The 21,063-nt window shown below is 37.6% G+C and overlaps 1 protein-coding gene across 1 annotated transcript in view; it reads right to left on the reverse strand.

Moving 5' to 3' along the window:
* Nucleotides 1–229: 229 nt before the first annotated feature.
* The window catches only part of LOC124151959 (homeobox protein Hox-A5-like), a 31,894-nt gene continuing 11,060 nt past the window's right edge, over nt 230–21,063 (reverse strand). Inside the window, exon 2 of the mRNA XM_046524671.2 lies at nt 230–2,383. Coding sequence (XP_046380627.1) covers nt 2,094–2,383 — 290 coding nt within the window. The 3' untranslated portion in view covers nt 230–2,093. The remainder of the gene's footprint in view (nt 2,384–21,063) is intronic.

Consider the following 21,063-nt stretch of genomic DNA (forward strand, 5'->3'; position numbering starts at 1 on the left):
TGATTGTTTGTGAACCAGAACAGACACTTATATTGTTGAATATATACCGTATGTGTTTCCTGTAGATATAGAAAAGCTATTGGTAAATCTAAAACATCTACATATATATATATATATATATATATATATATATATATATATATATATATTAACGGCAAACCCTCAGTAACATGAACGATGCCTACGCTGAGGTTATTTCCTGTAACCGAAGAATCACAGAAGAAATAGCTATTGTCAAATTTGTTTTATTTGAGGTAAAGTAAACATTAAACATTCACAATACTGACATGAAGCCACAGTGACATTTTCTCGTTAAAAGACAGCTTACATAACAAAGATATAGCAAGGGAATATGTCAAAATATCAGATGCATTAACAAAAAATAGGATTACGATTTCCAGTTGTTTACACTGAACCGATAAAAACAAACATGCACTACAAATATTCTCGTCTTGTTCAAAAAGAATTCTCGTTGGAGTGATTTCCCTTGATTTGTATCTGAAGGAGTTGTTCCCCTTTATTACCTTCTCGTTTTGAATTCGTGAACAAAACATCCACTTCAATTAAATAGTTATCTTTGTACTCTACAGGACATATACAGCAAAACATTCGATAGAGTTCATGGGTTATTCCACATATTCATATATTCTCGTTATATTTACCCAATAATTCAAGCATCTTTCCATTTTTTACATGGTCGGATAATCACAATGTTAATTTTGATGCTCCATGCATACACATTGAACAGTTTCATGTTATGACAAAGTTGGATGTTCTTTGTTTGATATAACCGTCACCTAATCGTTGTGACAAAAATATACGAATTCGAATTTTATACAGTTCCAAATTGTCATTCAATGCTGACTAAATCTACTTTTGAACGTATGCCTTTGAGCAGTTAAGGTCTGGTAGTTAAATGGCACTCATTTCATTAAATATATTAATTGGAATAAAACATGTTACACTTCATAATACGTTCATCCAGATTGCACAGACACTGTCAACAGAGAGGCCAGTTATATACGATGGTGATAATTGACATTGGACATTTACTAACATATGAAGATTCCCTGTTATCCGCATATATAACAAACAGTCATCAGTGGTACGGGACATCGTTATGATCCCCCGTACATATAATATACATGTAATTCGTTCTTGTCCCTTTCATTTTGAATCAATTTGAATCGTTTCATAACCTTGATAGATTCTGTCTGTGGTTTGGGAAAAATAAATAAGGATGATTTGTCATGGAAATATCTTCACAATAAGATAAAACAAATGAATATGGTGATTAAATACAGGCAGTTGGTTTCTGCGTGGTTTTAAAACTATATTGCCAGCTATTGCTAAGTATAACCAAGGATAGGTTACTGCACGAGCTTCAACCAAAGGCTAACGTGTTTCTGAAGCCTTAAAATGAGTTCAATAAAAGGATATGAAGAAACGTATGCAGGGGAATTAAAGGTAAACAAACATACATGAGTGAATGGCAACATGGAGTTTCTTACGTTCATTCAGTATGAACTAATGGCAATATTTCTCGTTTTGTCTCTTAGACCCTGACATTTTGAGAATAAAATTCAGGGTTCGCACTAGGTCACATATGTGTTTGGGGTTAACGGTCATCTACAGTTTATGATTGTCATACTACAACAAAAAAATCCCAAATCTCATGGTGACGTCATTTATGACGTCATGACGTTTGGCATCAGTTCCTCCCTGCTAATGTCCTCTACTGCAACACAAAGGCATATTTGACGACTGATATTGACACCAACACATGACGTCAGCAGTTTCGGTGTACACAGTTACGTCATATCCGGTGAGATTTTGGTTCTATCACGGCAAAGTTTCATCTTTGGATTTTCAGTTTCAACAGAACCTATGAGGTATCTAGTGATTAACACTTTGTAGGAAACGAACTTGAAAATATCTCCTCAAAATAATACCCGTGTTCACACTTTCGCAATGATATCTATAGTAGATGATCTTCAGTTAGTTCTCAGGCTCTGTATGAGCGAAGATCTGAAGTCGTCTATCGTGTTTTTACCCGTTTAAAATGGCAGCTTACACCTGAACAGTTAGCAATTTCACCTTGAATTTTCATTGCCAGGATCGTCACTTAGATCATCTGAAATATTTTCGAATTTTTTTCCACCTTCGTTCATTTCTTTTATTGCGAGTTTTTCCTTCTTCAATTTCATTCGTCTGTTCTGAAACCATATTTTTATCTGTCTTTCCGTGAGGCATAGCGCATGCGCGATCTCTATCCTTCGTTTCCTTGTAAGGTAGTGATTGAACTGAAATTCTTTCTCAAGTTCCAAAGTTTGATATCGGCTGTACGTCTGGCGGCCTCTTCGACGCTGAGCGGAGTTAGGCCCTGGAAAAGAAGATTTTTTTAAATTAATTTGTATAAATAAACATTGCACCAAAGCATGAATTCAAGGGACATCGTTTCAGGTATAATGTACGACTTATTGACATATTCACACTCATTCACATTCATATAACTGTTACTGTGTATTCATGAAATGATTATACATAATCCGACATTTTCAAATGCGCCATATAACTTGATTTATACTACAACATTTTGGCTATGTGTATCACATTTAAAATCCTGAAGCGTCATCACTAACACAATGAGTGAAACATGCATTTCCAGATGGGTATTCCACATATGTCGTTTATGACCCTGCGACACATATTGTTAATTAAAAGCAATTATAATTCTATTAATATTTAAGAGACTTAATTTTGTAAGAACGCGTAACGTATGCATAAATCTTGACCTGATCCCTTTCAGACGGTCATATTTGCATTCAGATGTGACATTAAGCACTTATATCGTTAAAGAAACATATTATTAAAATCATTCTTAAAGATATGATTATTAAAAGTAGCTTTTGACCTAGAGAAGGGCGTGCTACTCGTGAATCCCCTGGGTATCAATCCCGACATTAACAGTCAGTGATATATAATTTGTAATTTGATATGCCTCATAAAACGGGTATGTCCTTAAAGCACACACTGCTAATTACAATCAATTACATTGATATTTGCCATGTATATTTCATGTGTTTGTTTTCGTTTTCAATTAGCATCCACTGGCATTTCTATAACCGCTGCAGGCCATTATTGACCGACCCCCTACATTGATGGTTTGCTCTGCAATCCGTCCCACCTGCTTGCCGTTCCAGACAAAGATTGACCATCATGTGTAAACTACACCGGAGCCTGGTGGGATGGATGCACATGATCCCGTGAGTGGACACCGGTCAGGCAGTGACCAGAAACAAGATTTATGTTAACTAAGATAAAAAAGAGTGAAATATGGATGTTAGAGGTAAACAATGGTTGGCTTTCGGACGCAGATGATGTCGTGTGGACCATGGGTGTCCGCTTTGAAATTCATTCTTGGACTATTTTCCCCGCCCGGTACACTGGCAATAAATTAGTGCGCATTGTTACAAGCGCGAGGGGGGTGAAGTAGCATTGAGAGATGTATTCATGCACTTCAAAGCCTTTGAAGATTTATATGGCCTTGTATTGTTATTCAAAGAAGTAAAATCAGTGGTCGCTGGCCCAACACTGACTAAAAATAAATACAACAGACAGTATAGCCCTGATCATTTCATAGTGACCAAAACATGTAGCAGAAATTAATTCGATTTATGGGATTTTCTTTGAGTCTGTTAGAAAATAGGAGAAGAATTTGTAAAGGTGGTAATAACCAGCGACGTCCCTCGAGACTGCTGAATATTTTCTGCATTTACAGGAGGACAATAAGTATGATTTTACTGCAGTTTGATGGGTTTTCTGGTAATAAATTGCTATTGTTCGAAGATTTGGAGTCCGAATCACCTGCATCAGTTTGGATACATTGTAAAACTGGTGCTGTCTTTGTTCTTTTCAAAGAGACCATTATATGTTCATGGATTGAGTGTGAGTGTCGTGTACGGATGCGCATTAGAAAAAAAATGAATATATTTTGAACTCGATCCAATCGGAACTTATTATGACGGATTGATGTAATATTTCCCATCCATGTTTTTATATGGTGGAATACATGTTTGTAATGCACACGTATATGTCTATTTGTACAAAGCAGATTAATTGTACTGGATTCGTCTATTAACGCATGTTTTAACGCATTTGTGTAAATTACCAATATTTAATAAACTGCCGGGTAAAAGGGCATAAACTCTTGTTTGATGATGGCTAAAAATATAACAAGCATGATATGGTTATTCGATGGTGATGTATTTGATACGGGTATAATAGTTGTGTTTTTGAACTTAGTTTGCAGTGTTTCGGTGACAGTTTTCAGCCAAGTAATGTTTTCATATCGTTTGCATTTTTTTTATCGAATCCAATTTTAACGTTTATAGTTTCTGTTTCCCGGTAGTTTACATATCAAGATCTTTCGAAACTGTACTATAAAAGGCTTATGTTTGCCAAGCAACATATAATTGAATAAAGTGATCATTGAATGCATGAACACATGTACAAAGAACATTGAATGCTTGTATTAGTCAACAAGAATGCCTCTAAAAAAACTCTAAATGTACCGAATTGTTCAAAGATACCAAAGACATCGTCAAGAACCCACCCAACAAATTCATAACGCAATCTTGTGATCTACCTCCCACCCGGAACAGTTTATGTAAATCGTGTTTTACCTGACATGTCATGGTTGGTGGCCCAGCTCAACGGTGGGCTGGTCGGCGGTAGGTTAACCACAGATGCCTAACGTAATCATCAGTACACATATGTACCTGTATCTGTACCTATCGCGCATCCTCCTATCTTAAAAAAGCCTATCATCAGCTGTTAATTACGAATGTAAGTGACCAGGTGTACCGTTGACTGAATCAGAATTTCAGTTGTATGTCGAAGTGTCATTTTTTTCAGAAGGTCTGAAAGTTCAATGTGACGTGATGCATTGCGTCCATATTTAGAGGTTTATTTCAGTAATATGATCACAGGAGTACGTACATAATAACATTTAGAGATACATTTAAGACAAATAACATGGTCGTTTTTAAACCAACGGTATATTCTCAGCTGGTGTCCTTCCAGAATAAACAGCTCACTGAGATAAGGTATTCTTGCCGTTACACATCAGTAGCTGATTAATTTGAAGCGTATTTGCACAATTTGATAGAATGGAGAACACTTTTTTCCGCGACAGGTTAAATATTGACAGATTAACAGAAAATGATATTCTTCTTCAATCGGATTGTTGTTACATGACGATCATAACCTTTGTGAACGCTCGGCGCCGTTCCTTCAACCGACATTTACCATTAAAGGTAATTATCCTTATCTAAGTTGGTAGGTTGGTTGGTTGTTTAACGCCGCACTCAGGAATATTCCAGCTATATGACGGCGGTCTGTAAATAATCGAGTCTGGACCAGACAATCCAGTGATTAATATCATGAGCATCGACCCACGCAATTGGGATAGATGACATGCATCAACCAAGTCAGCGAGCCTGACCACTCGATCCCGTTAGTCGCCTTTTACGACAAGCATAGTTACCTTTAACGGCAAGCATGGGTTGTGAAGACCTATTCTAACCCGGATCTTCACGGGTACCTTTTCGAAGTAAAGACCTTACACGTCATTCGGCACGTGACGCTAAAGTAAAAAAAACCACCCAGTGTATAAAAGTGATGTATAATCCTTATACAGTGATACTTTACTCTATCACACATCTTACTATGTCATTCTTGTTTACTGATTTGCTCATGTACGACCGGTGGTGGTTTCGTTGAGAATAAACAGAATCTGAAGATGGTAAAGCAACAAGCAGGTTATGCTGCTACAGGAAGATCGACACTGGGACCAATCTGAGATTCGAACCAACAGATATGTGTAAGTCATAATTCAAAGAGTTTAAATTATAAATTAATGCTATAATAAACAACTGTTTATTAGTAAACGGGTCGGAGTTCATATAGTCATAGTTCTATGAGTAATGATCATTGCTCTCTGGTCCAATACATGTACATATTATTTTTCATCACTACAGGATAAATCTACCGGTAGGGCAGGACACGTTTACCTTTTGCGAACACCTGGTGTCATCACTGATTTACAGTCATCAATTCATACCAATTTCACTACTAGATTGGCTTTTACACTCAATATCATCAATTCATACACATTTCACTACTAGATTGGCTTTTACACTCAATAGAATCTGTTTCGGTTGATAATTGTGTTGTTTTAGAATTAATATGCATACGATATGACGAATTAACAGCGTTGCCTCAATGAACTATCTCACATAACATTTATCTATTTCCGTGTTATATGAAATTTATCTGCGTTAAAATAAGAGCAAATCTTCACATACACTGAATAAAACAGCCCATAGACCATCGTTTTGAAAATCTATTTTTCATTCGGCACAATTAACTTAAAAGTATTGCGTGGTTCCGTTGATGGCGCGAAGCGGTAGCGGCAGTGTCTTAGCGGCGGTATGCCTCTCACGTCGCGGCCTGGTATAATACGAGATCATGGCCATATTGACCATGATGGGTTGCAGGCTGGACCATGTGTGACCATGGCTGGACGTCTGATGACCAGGAAGGTTTGGGACTAATGCATCTTGGGTCCAACGCTGACATAAATCTCGGTCGTGATAGCAAGCTGATGAGCCATATTGAAATTCGCGGCATGAAGCGCTTTAATCTGGAGAAAGCCCGTCAGCTCAGGGGTGTCTTCGATCGGATCAACCAGGCCGTGTGACGGATTGGTTTTTGACACACCGCGCTTTTAAAGTCATATATTAAAAACATTCGGAGATAGCTGGATTTTGCCATATTTATCGTTTCTTTCATGCAGAATTGATGTCATTTAAGAAAATTTCTACACAGAGCTTGCTCAGAGTCCAATTTCTCTATATTCAGCATGGAAGGCATATGTTGAAGAGCGCCTGTAATCTTTTAATTTCGGATATTTATTGTTTCTTTCAAAGAGCATTAATTCGACTTAATAGAGGTAGTAATGGACAAAAGTTGGCTAAATGGAACGTCTGGGTTGAAGACGACAGGGAAAAAGTAAATACATTCCGACGCATTGCAACACAATGGAAGCAGCTTATTAAATAAAGACATTCTTTAGCTGTTTAACTATTGGAGTTTACATTTGAACATCAGTTTTGCCTTGGTTTTTTTATTTCTCACATTTGATTTGTTAAAAATGAACATTTTGATTTTTTAGGACATAGAGTGGTTTCTTGATGTAGTCCTCGAAGTAGACTGAACGTAGCCTGTTTCTGATAATCGTGTTTGATGGTGGCAACCGAATTTGGCATCCCGTTTAGATTTCAAGTATATCTTACTCAAACCACACACCTTGTGTACGACGGCTGAGCCAAAGCGTTTTTTTCTTATCTTTACGGCGTTCTTGTGCATACCCCCAATAGGTGTTCTAAATGAGTTTGGAAATATATCAATCTTAATTGAAATGTATTAGAAAATTACAAACCTAAAGAGCACAGAGTGCATACGCTTTCAGAAGTACTTGACTCGGAGATGTGAAATGTGTTTCTAATTTGACAGTGATGGTATGTAATTGACTCGGGCCTTAATGGGCTTGTTGAAAGGGGGTGGTCTATATACGAAATACTTGCTTATTGGCAAAAACGATAAACGACTATATAGTTCATATGTGTCATAGAGAAAAGAACAAATATGCATATTTAACCCCCGCAAGTAAGCAGTGAGACGGTGCAAGTAACAGTTTGTATATGCAAAAATGTATCTTGTCCTCAGACATACGTTTCAAGTCAAATGTTATCTTGCATTTTGTCCAATCTCACTCCTAAACCAGTTGTGTGATTGACAATCTGTTCCAGAGAGGGACCGTTTACAAAGGCAAACAATTGTTTGGTGAATACTTAGATTTTATCGAAATTTTAAACGCCTTGGGGATGGGTCGTTTAAGGGGAACAGAAAGTTCAAATATAAATGAAACTGTCATGTTTTAAGTTAAAAGAAACGTGAATTGTATGCCACATGTTCATGCCATTTAACACAACCATCTCCGTACGGTGTTATACCATCCTTGTGTATTGCAGTTCAAATCCATCACTCAATGAACACAGCCCCGAGCAAATAAAGCGTCTTGCCATAAATACGGACATACTAATACAAAACCTGCTTTGATGTTTATATATAACTACGAGGCTTTGCTTAACATAGAACTAACTTGGCTTTTGATACTGCTGTCATGATTATTGATCAGCAAAGGCAAAATCTCTCCCTTTTATAGTTGATAAAAAAATGTTTTTTGAGCTGGTATAAAATATATAGTTACGCACATGATTGACAATTATAGGTTAATGTGTATGTAAACTTAAGATATTGGTTCCGTCAATGTGATTTATTATTATTATTATTATCATCATCATCATCATCATCATCATCATCATCATTATTATTATTATTATTATTATTATTATTATTATTATTATTATTATTATTATTATCATTGAACGACTAATCAATTTCATAACAAAATAATGAATATTTGGATTGAATTATATTCTTTGTTGCGATGGGGATTATCCTGGTAATGGAACCATTATTCTTTACACAAGCCGTGTCGAAGATCTGGTTCATTACGGCGTTTTATACGCCACTGAATGCATTTCAATTTCAAACCGAATTAACGGAATGTGTCAAAACATATGTTGGTAACTCGATACGGGTAGCGGTTTCGAAGTGACATAAAGGGTGTGACATTTCACTACATTCCGAATTTTCGTTTTGCTTAGAGTATACAGTTTCTCGTGCTGAAACTAACACTATTATATTCTACAAAGGCAATAAGTATGTGATAAATCTCAATCGTACCAGTATATTTGAGGCCAATGGCTTGAAACTTAATAGGCCTCAGTTTCAAAATGTTGTGTGATATCATCATGCCAGACACTTGTCTGGCATGATGATATCACACAACGATTTCAATAAAGGTAAACAAACGGTGTGAATGGCGGCTCAGACAGACACAGGTGTTGCAATCCCAACCAATATAAGTGCGTATTTTGACAGCTGTAATTGATTAGGAGATATGTCAATACATACAGACAGTCATCACAATAGGTTTGCTGGCACATAACATCATTTTGTACGGGACTATGTTTTTTATGATTATTAATGAATTGTTTTGATGAATTTAATCAAGCAGAGATTATTATTTGTATAGTTACAAAGGTAGGATATTTTTAAACTCAACTTTGAAATCATTAATCTAACCTCTACCTTTACTTGATTATATGTATTAGGTGAATCTCTTTCATTTACAATAATTGCAGTTAAGGCAATATATATATATATATATATATATATATATATATATATATATATATATATATATATATATATATATATATATATATATATATATATGAACCGTCATCACGGCTGAATATAACTTAACGAGGGAATCACAGCTATGCATTTAAGCAGTTTTACGATTCGCAAACCTGTTAGACGGAAGGGCATATATCGGCAATCATCAGCGAAAGATGACTCTTTAAAGGCCCTGAAATATAGCTTGTGCTGATACAGAATAACTGAATGGCTGAAGAAAGGCCATCAATGAGATTGTAAATGCTTCTGACGATTTGAACTCCAAATGTCTCTATCACAACCCACGTGTGAAATATACATCCCTACACGGAAATATATGTGCTGTATATCCTTTGTCTTATGTTTAAACACACCGACACTATACATCATACATGATCATTCTTGAATAAAACATGACCCATGAATCACTGGCGTTAAAAATGTACCAAGTGTGGCGCCAACAGAAGCAATATATTCATCATTATCGATCAGTTTAACGCGCGCGTGCGGTGAAATCGACCACCGCTAGGTGCTGTGTAGATTTCAGATAAAATCGTGTTACTTACTACAGTCGATGTGTAAAGGTTAACAGTTTCGTGGTAAAGTGCTTGAATCACGAAATGTCAGTATGTTTTCCTTTGCAGCACTGACTGAAGTAATTTCAATTTAACCGGAACCCTTTGTAGCCAAGGGATTCACAGGATCAGCATTTAAAGCGCTATGGGGTGGTGTCACTTAAACTGTTTTTGTATATTACAAACTGTCAGATATGTCTATTTTTTATCATAAAATACGTGCATGTTGTGATATGTTCCTTACAAATCGTGTTCTGTTGCGTTTGTAACATGTATTGACAAATCCTCACAGCCTTGGGGATTGTCGTGAGATAATTATATACACGACCCTTGTTGCCGGAGGATAAACAGTCGAATTATTCTGATGTGTTAAACTTATACAATGAATAAAGTTATTGTTGAAATGTAATCGGTTACCTATCATTCACAGCTAGATTTGTAGCGTGAATGCACTAGTGTTGAATTTCGTCTATAGATCTTAGAAAGGGCAATGTGACCGAGCAGTTGGCAACATGCCGCGGGGGCAACAATAGCACTGGGTTTACCTGAATGAGTAGAACACGAATGTATTTAACAACACGAAAGCTACTGCACAGGCGAAAAGCCTTGATAGATACACATTAACACTGTTATAGGATTAGTCTTAAATTGTTGTCCATTCATGTGAATCTGTTTACGGGTTAGTCATCGGGAGATTAACAAGGGTCAATGTAAAACATGTTGTGTGACAAAGTTGCACTTAAACAGGCATTCACACGCCCATGTTCAACCGTTCGAAAATACAGGCTCGGTTTTATGGCCGTATTAATTCGCACTTATGCATCTATCGTTATTACAAATTGATGATATTCAAGACATATATATAATCTATTTAGGATTCACAATGAACATCACAGTCCTGTACATGACTACACAATGCTTTCACTCTACGAGTTATATTCACATGGTGTAAATGCAGGACTGTGATTATTCATCTAGGTCCACCTGAACCAGAGAAACGGTTTAAAATGCTGAAAAGAAACCACGATTATCAAAACTTTAAATTATATATATCATAAACTGTCGGTGAAAAGAGAGTATACATCCGTGTTTGATTGTGGTTAAAAATTAAACAAATACGAAATGGTTATTCGATAGCGATGTATTTGATACAAGTATCATAGGTTTGGACCTTCAGTTTGCAGTGTTTCGGCGACTGTTTTCAGACTAGTAACGTTCTATAACGTTTGTATTTTTTGTCAAATCCAATTTTCAAATTTGTACTTTCTTTTCCGGGCCAGTTTGATAAATTGGTGACATCCATTTCATTAAGATGCATCAGATGTTTGTAGTTTAAATTTCAAACATTTCCAACTTAAGAGCATCCTTAACAGATGGTGACTAACAACACTTGTGTATATTTTATCCCCATATAACTAAATCACATATATTCAATTTTCCGCTTTAATTATATCAGGTCTACCGTGAAACCGGGTGTTTTATCTACCTAATTTATTGCCTATTTCTGCGGGCAATCGCAGATGTCAACGTACTTGATGGTAATCATTATATGTAATTTCACAACACAGTTTCACATTACAGAAAATTATTTATGGGTGTGAACTAATAATGTGGCACATGCACTTTCATATGATTCCAACACAAACCAGGCATGTCCTTCCTTTTCATCAAGTCTCATTAATAGAAAACGCTGTCTAACGTTCACAAACAGACCTGGAGTTTTTAAAATGTACTGCATCTTTCTAAATCAGACTCTCACTAATCCGTATATCTGTCAATACCAAAGGCCCGAAATGACAACATTGAGTTACCATCCTTAAAATACTAACTAAAATACTGTATGACTCGTAAAGGAAAATGTAATTGCGAAAACAGTTCTTTTATTATGCCGCATTTCTAAAAGTGGCTTTTACGACATATCATAATTATTTCTAATAATAGAAAAATTAATAATTAAATCGCGTCTTTTGGAAGCTAATAGCACTTCATACATGCGTACATGAAAAGAGACGCTGTTCACTGACATGCCAAACATATATTCTAAAACTGAAATTAAAAATCGCCCACAAATCATCACCAGTCTGTTTAAACAGGCACCTCAGTTCACGCAATCCTCGCGTAGATGTACATTTCAGAGGGCATTCATCATACGCATATTGACAGCTTATGGTAGAAATAGACCATGACATGCACGTGGTGAAATAGACCACGTGTTTACTGTTGTGTGTGTTATATCTGTGAATCCTTTAGATGTACATATGGTTGGGTGCGGTATGACGTGTTTATCGCCCGGATGAAAAAGCTGAATGGCGATACTATAGATAGGATTCTTGCTGTTAAGTAAAGCAGTTGCACTTTGATGTTTCCACATACCACGGTACAAACGCGGCTGGTTCTTGGTCTGTTTCGCCCGACTAGTCAAAGAAAAGCGACAATACCCCATTTTCCGAAATGCTGTCCTTGCTTCAGGTATCACTCCCAGTGAAGCTTCTTCGGTACATGAATCAGTATTCAGGACAGTGACCCGTGTTTCATCCCCATAAAAGTTTAATCCTAAAACTAAATTAACTCACATGTTACTACGAACCATTACTTGCCACCAGAGCTATAAACAATTTGCACACATTGGCCCAGATGGTCTTTCAGCAACCGTTCTTTCGTTATCAGTTTATAAATGTCATGTGCTAGTATATCGATTGCACAAGCGTCTATCAGTGACACTGAATTAGCTATTAAAGGGGTCATCACACGTAATCACTATCTCTTAAACCATAAAATTGAAGCTTTGGACATTTGGTTTGGTGGAAAAACAAAGATTAAATGAAAGGTAGGCGTCGTGTCCTAACCGGAAAACAGATGATTTTCACGACCTAAAGTAGGTCCCTATTTCATTAATGCGTTGTGGTTCCTGACCGAGCTTATAAAAATTTAACAATGATTGTAAATACACCGTTATTAAAAGGATGCCAAATGATTCAGTCAGGTGGTTTGGTCCCTGAGGGGTAATCCACAACGACTGAATTAGGAATGGAAAAAACAGCGCAGATGCGTGAGGAGAAAGATTGCAATCGCATTGTAAAACGCAAGCCGTTGCGTGCCTCCAAAACACAGGCAAATCACGAAAGGGGAGACTTCAATTCCGTGGTCGACCTGAGTTTCGCAACGGTTTGCATGAAGTCTTTGATCAGCGGTGTATATATTCACAGACATACCGTGCACACAGCACACATCAAAGTGAGAGCGAAATGTCAGGCTTTGATTGTCGGCTTTCTCTAAATGCAGAAAGTCATTGTTTTATTATATTAGAGGCCTCAAACGCCTCTGAAGTGTCGATAATGATTGTTTCATATTGTACAAGATCAGAAGCCTCCAACATCAATACTGTAAAACTTCACAGTCCTAATGTATAGAACTGTCATTGTTTGCTTTACTCTGTGCTCCGCAAGGGGCGAGTGAGTGGGTCATAAACATTCCTTGACTATAGCTCCCCGCGAAACGATTCAACAAGATAGGATATGACGGAGAAGACAGCCTTGCTTCACCCACAATCTCATCACGGTTACACGTTGCTATATTTGCTTCGGATCCTGCAATATGCATGACACACTACATGAATGATACCAGAGCACATTTAAGACGTTATTATGGACTGACATTTGGTAATCTTTACCATTTATGTAAGCGATAAATTCAATTATACTAAAAGAATTTGTGTTAATCGGTGATACTTACAACTTGATCGTTCTACGAGTGCACTTATCAGTTGTAATAGAATTTGATGGGTAATATTACCGATGTGGTTACGCATCAATTATTAATTTCATAATATCGTAGCAATTTCTGGTTTTGGATTGATAATAAAAGTAATGAACAAATTCTTTAATTGACACCATTATTTAGAAGTAGACGTACGTATATCGTAGTATGAGTAATTTAGTTATGCTTACTGGGGACCCGTGATCATCCGGGTAAGAACTGATCTTCAGCAACCAATGCTTGTCACAAGAGGCTACAAGCAGGATCGAGTGGTCAGACTTGGTAGACGCATGTCATAGTATCCCACTTTGCGTAGAAATATGCTCATGATGTCAATCACTGGTCCAGACTCGATTATTTACAGACAGCTGTCATATAGCTGGAATACTGCTGGGTGCGGCGTTACACAACAAACAAACAAAGCATACAGTTAATGAAATCAAGCATGTTCGGATTAGAGACGGTTAATCTGGCTAACGCAGTGGAGTGCTTCTCACAACGAAGCCATGTGTTTTGTAAGCGAGCAGTATTTCTCATATATTACAGGAATACAAGTTTTTTACATCACAAACGATATTCTCTTGTATGGTAACTGGATATCTGTGCTCGATCATGGCGATGAGGCAGCCTAGTATTTAAGTCGCCGCTCGTCAGGCTGAAGTCCCGGGTTCGACTCCCCGCATCTGTACAAGTGTGAGCCAATTCCTAGTGTCTCTTTTTTGTGAATTGACTGGGTTACTGCCATAAACGGCATATAGCCATGCTCGATCACTTTTAATAGATCAATAAGGCCAGGTCCCATCTAACCAACCATTGCATCACAAAGCATATCCCCAACCATGTACTTGTTTTGAAGATTGATAGAAAAATAATTCGTACTATTCCACCCTAATTAGAGTAAAGGACTTTCAGTGAAACATTTGGCAAATCCGGATCATTCAATGCAGATTATATTTAAGAATTATTAATCATTCTTTTAAGACAGTATTCTAAATATGATAAATGGTGTTCGCTGTGGCCTATGATATTACAAATAAGCCATAACAATACATCATGAATTATTCAACAAAATTAAAAACTGATTTATTGCAAAATCGATTTAGAGCATGGTCGAGCAACTAAAACATGACTCCAACTCAATCATGACAAATTCCTTAAATGTTTGAAGGGGTTGAAACAATGATTGATATTGGTGATTTCACTTTTTTAAATTTATGAGTTAATATTTTAAAATCTACATTGTGGTGATTTTCTTTCGAAGCAAAGTGAAATATTTCTAATGTAATGTAATACCTCTTTTATTGTATGATAACACCGTAAATAAATTATTTGCCATGCCAACATACACATGCTAGTCATGGAATTTAGTATGTGGTGGTGGCTGTAGTAGTATTGGAGATGATGTTAGTTTGAACGGCGTTTGCGGGCATTGTTGTTGTATTGATGTTGACGGGGACGTTGCAAGTGAATGCAATGATGATGATGTTGATGGAGGTAGTAAACGGTTTCCTCATTGTTGGGCTTCAGTAAGATAATTAGTGATGAGGGAGGTCTTTTAGTCGATGTTGGTGGAGTATTCGTTGATGTATTTACTCTCATCAGCAGCAGAGGAAGATCTTGCACATTGATGTGGCAAGGAAAATGACACATGTTTCGCAGGAATAACACATATTCACATAGTAGTAACAGTAACAGCATCATCAACGCGAATAGAAGTAACATAGTGATGAAACAGTAATAACAGCAGCAGCAATAGCAACAGTAACAGCATGGCGATATAAGCATCACTGACGGCAGAAATGCATAGGAATAGCGCTGGAGCTAGACACAGAAGCAGCAGCAGTAGCAGTGGCAGCAGTAGTGACATTATTAGCAGTATTAGTGGAATAATCAATACTAAAAACAGAAACAACAGCAGAAGTAGTTGTAGGGGACTTCAGCAGCAACAGTAGTAGAGGATGGATGTTGTTGTAGTAGTTGCAGAAGAATGAAGATCCTTCAAACCGTCAAACTAAGATACATCTTACTCAGTTTCACTGCTATCAATGAAACAAACTCTAAAATAACAAATACGCTCTATGTGATAAGCGATCCACCAACGAAAGGGAAAAAAAGCATGAGGAAAAAACTGATGAAATATCTTTCACAAGACAACCATCATCTTCTCTAGTAGACAAATCACTCAAATGTCCCTACCATGTCTAACACTGCACATGTGTGAACGGAATCATCAAAGGGAAACGAAATGCCGACTGTATCGGGATTACACAAGCAAGTGTGCTTTAACAGAAATGACAGATTAATGGCTATTTTCGTGTAAAATAATACAAATTAACGACAGCTGATAAAAAATGAAGCCACGCTCCATCCTGTGCCCATGGGAACTGATGATGAAGATGAAACGCGGCCATTGAAAATAAGGGAGATAACTCCAAAACTACGAAATGGAATATTAACAGTGAAAGCAATCAACTCTTGTCGCTTTTGTTTTCCTTTCTATCAACCATCAACGCGTTTTACGAATTTCAGTACTTACAAGGGGCGTTCATGGTTGCGAATAGGAGTTGCGTTTGCGCATTAAGACTGCGTGAATGATTTCCCAGTGCAGCAAAGGCATTGCGTGGGGGCTTAAAACAAGCTCTCGTTTAAGAGTTAACAGTTAATACAAAATTCACGTGAATATTCAACACCGATGCACATTTCGTGATCGGCGTATTTAGGAAACATTATACTGGTTATATTGCAAGAGAAATTAATAAACACCGTAGCGTTTTGATTCATAATTCAGTACCACAACCTGAGCACAATGGTGTGTCGTAGACTAGATGAACAATCGTTAGTCGTTCGTGCATACGAATGCAGCTAAAACACAATGGACGTTTTTCTATCACGCACGCCTCAAATTTTATATTCATACTGCAAGAAACCGAATATTATACTGAATCTGAGGCACGAAAATATCAAAGGGGATGTTTTCCGTCAAATGCTATAGAAAACGGATACCCTTTTACGTCGCTTGTGGTGATGCAAATTGAAATAGATCTGCCAAGCTCAGTCTGAACGTGCTCATTATATAAGAACCCTGACGTATTGACTTCGTATCTTGAATTACCAATATAGCATGAAAGGCATACTTGTGTAGACTGAGCATATGCGTTAATAGATGAAATGGGATGTTGGAAGAAGAGTAATTGCCGAATCGTACAGAACTATAAAAATGAAATTTATTATTTAGACGTTCCGAAATTAGTTCTGAAATGTTCCGCATCATCTTGCGTATCATTTTTCATCACATGTATAACGATACCAGCTCTGGGGTCTCAATATCTACATGACATTTATGACAAATAAACAACAGTCGCATGTCTAAATGTCTAGCAATTATCAAGGGTCACCGTTGTGAGAGTGTCGTCCTGGTCTCTCCTTACAAATGCTAGATCGACCGTGAATTTATATTTCGGAGTTATCGATTTTTGGACACATCACGAAACTAAACTGGGTAAATGTATATGAAAAGAATACACATAAAATAATATTACAATATTACAAGTGTGTGAACGAGTAAGTAACTACGTACGTAAACGAATACGTAAACGAGTGGGTGAGTGAGTGAGTGAGTGAGTCAATATTATGTTGGCCTGAGCTTCAAGCAGACACCTCGTTGAGTCGGACACATGTAGGAGAGCCCTGCATGTCTGGGCAGACACCACACAGACGACTGTCAGACACACATATATTAACGTCTTTCAGGTGTAAACAGACACACAGAGTCTGTCAAACACACACATCAATGCCCTTCAGGTGTAAACAGACACCACACAGACGACTGTCAGACACACATATTAACGGCCTTCAGGTGTAAACAGACACACACAGTCTGTCAAATACACACATTAATGCCCTTCAGGTGTAAACAGACACCACACAGACGACTGTCAGACACACATATTAACGGCCTTCATGTGTAAACAGACACACACAGCCTGTCAAACACACACATAAATGCCCTTCAGGTGTAAACAGACACCACAAATACGACTGTCAGACACACATATTAACGGCCTTCAGGTGTAAACAGACACACACAGTCTGTCAAACACACACATTAATGCCCTTCAGGTGTAAACAGACACCACAAATACGACTGTCAGACACACATATTTACGGCCTTCAGGTGTAAACAGACACACACAGTCTGTCAAACACACACATTAATGCCCTTCAGGTGTAAACAGACATCACAAATACGACTGTCAGACACACATATTTACGGCCTTCAGGTGTAAACAGACACACATAGTCTGTCAAACGCACACATTAATGCCCTTCAGGTGTAAACAGACACCACACAGACGACTGTCAGACACACATATTAACGGCCTTCAGGTGTAAACAGACACACACAGTCTGTCAAACACACACATTAATGCCCTTCAGGTGTTAACAGACACCACAAATACGACTGTCAGACACACATATTAACGGCCTTCAGGTGTAAACAAAAACACACAGAGGGAATGTCAGATGCACATATTACCGTCTTTCGGGAGTAAATGACACACACAGACGACTGTCAGACACACACATATTAACGTCCTTGTAAACAAAAGCACACCACAGACGACTGTCGGACACACAAACATTAACATCCTTTAGGTGTAAACAAAAACACACAGAGGGAATGTCGGATGTACATATTACCGTCATTTGGTTGTAAACAGACACACACGGACGACTTTCAGACATCCACACATTACCGTCCTTCAGGTGTAAACAGACACACACAGACCACTGTCAGACACACATTAACGTCCTTCAGATGTAAACAGACACATACAGACGACTGTCAAATACACACATGCGGCGTAGGCAGCATACACATGAGAGGTTGTCAGTATCAGAACAATACATGGAAAACACCACACACACGCACGCACGCACGCACGCACGCACGCACGCACACACACACACACACACACACACACACACACACACACACACACACACACACACACTCTACCACACACACAAAGAACCAGGCAACAGACTGAAAATGGCGAAGTACAGACAACCAGGCGACGACCCCCGACTTAACACAAAAACAACAAATATTCTTCGCACACCCTTCCTCTGTTATACATCGAGAACCAGACGCGACGTAAACACACCAATGATAAAACTCCCTACCCCCTTTAATTCGAAGTCCAGCAAACACACCAAACTAAACATTAAGGAATATAACGACACAAGCACAAACACATTACCGTGAGCGATGGAAGGGGCAATGTTTCATTATAAAGTGGCCACTGTCCAGGACAAGTAAGTCAAGGTCGACGATGTAGCTGACCTTTCACACCTAAGTGCCGGTGAAACATGGCGCACCGGAGGAAGTTGACACGCGTTAGAATCTCGCACTTTTCTCACTGTCAAATTTAATCCACCTTTATGCGTATATGTCACAGGCTTGCCTATTTAATATTGAAAAATATCGGCTTGTTGAGGTACATATGACGTACAGTTAATTTAAGGAGCTTGGGTGAAATCTTAGGCCTCAGCCCTTCTCCTAGCAGCAGGAGTAATGTATACATACCGTGTGATATAAACATGCGATGTGTAATCTTTATTGTCAGTGTAATCCCTGTTTATGGAACATGGCCATTGCAGCTGCTGCTAATGTATGCTGGATTTTTTTTCATATAAACCACTGAAATAATATCCTTGTAATCCAAATTCATCATATGGCGGAGTGTGGATTTAATTAGGATCAAATATTGTCTATGAAAGTTATTTTGTTTCTAAATCCAAATATAAAATTCATTAAGATGACGTTGCATCCCTGTAAACATGAACTGACCTTGTGTGATTTCTAATTTTGTTGTGTTAAGGTTATGTCACATGATATTGGTATCAAATGTAAACGAAGAGAAAGGGAAACCATCACGGGATGCCATTCTATTTATCAAAATCACAAATTAGTGTAAAGCATTGATGGTTACATCACCAAAACAAAAAAATGATCATATTACACCCTCGCTTCATGCGGTTTGACAAGATTAAAATTTTCGTCAATGTTAATCGCACGGAAATAGTTGCACAGAACTAATTTGATATCCTGATCGCCAAGACTTCCATAAGGTAATTTGCTACATCAGAATCGTCCGTCTACGTTCTTTTCATTAATGCTAATGTCTCCCCATGGACTGAGGGGTCATAATGCGAATCACTCCAGCCATTCTGGTGCCTGACGCAATTTGAAATTATGAGCGGCGAGTTTAGCTGCACATGTGGGCTTGGCTACCAGGCGTGACAAGAGACATTCATCTGACCCCTCGTCTTCTGGGTTGTGATCGTTTTATCAAAATTAACAAAAGCGCCGATGATGCGTCGGTGTTTCTGATCCCTGCGACTAGCCCTATGTCTTATTATCCTTTGGCTGAGAGAGCGATTTTACGCAACTCTCCCTAACTCTATAAATCACTGTATCCTAGGAATGAAGCTCCCATTGATGAAGTTGTGAAGAAGTTTCATCAGCTTTGCAAATATAAGGGATTGAAAGTAGGATTAGCTGGCCTGACGATTTCTACATCTCAGCTATCATATTTCCTGGTTAAAAAAACTCCTCGAATGTTTCATGTCGGTGGCGGATATACGAATTTCATTAAAAGCCAAACTCAAAAGATTTCATCAAGAAATTGAATTTACCTGTCTTGTTAGTGTGACTGACAATGGAAGCATTATGAGTTTTTGTCGCAAATTATTTTGTAGGAAATTGGAAATATTTTTATTTGCATCTTGTGAAGTCAGGATTATGTGAAACCAATTACCACTGTTATCGTTCTTGCTTTTGTAGCCTGGAGATTATTCTGAAGCAACGGCAGTGCAATGATGTAAACTACTATATATTAACTGAACGATATTATGAACATATTTCTGAAATGGAATAGAATAAAATACATGTGAAACTGGTTATAATATACATATATAGACTATGAACAATGCATGTGTGTATCCATTTCCAACAGATAGAACAAAGGTCTTACATTTATCATATACAATGCCAACTATGCCAGTCCATGTTTTTGATTAAACATTGATCAGGTTTCACATATTAATGTTTGTCGTCAACATATGTCACACAAAAATTGAAATTCTTTGAAACCGACTTTGTTTTACTTTCAATACCTGTCAGAGACGTGTCAAAGTTGTCACTTATCTGACACAGCTACTGTACCAATTCATTGATGTTTGCATTGAAAGGTGAATTTGAATTGCATACGAGAAAAGATTATTTTTTTCAGAACCGCTTAACAAAATATGTAATTACAATTTATTGATTTTATGTAACATGACACAAATCGTT

This window comes from Haliotis rufescens, unplaced genomic scaffold, assembly GCF_023055435.1.
Source record: "Haliotis rufescens isolate VD_foot unplaced genomic scaffold, xgHalRufe1.0.p SCAF_4, whole genome shotgun sequence".
NCBI lineage: Eukaryota > Metazoa > Mollusca > Gastropoda > Lepetellida > Haliotidae > Haliotis > Haliotis rufescens.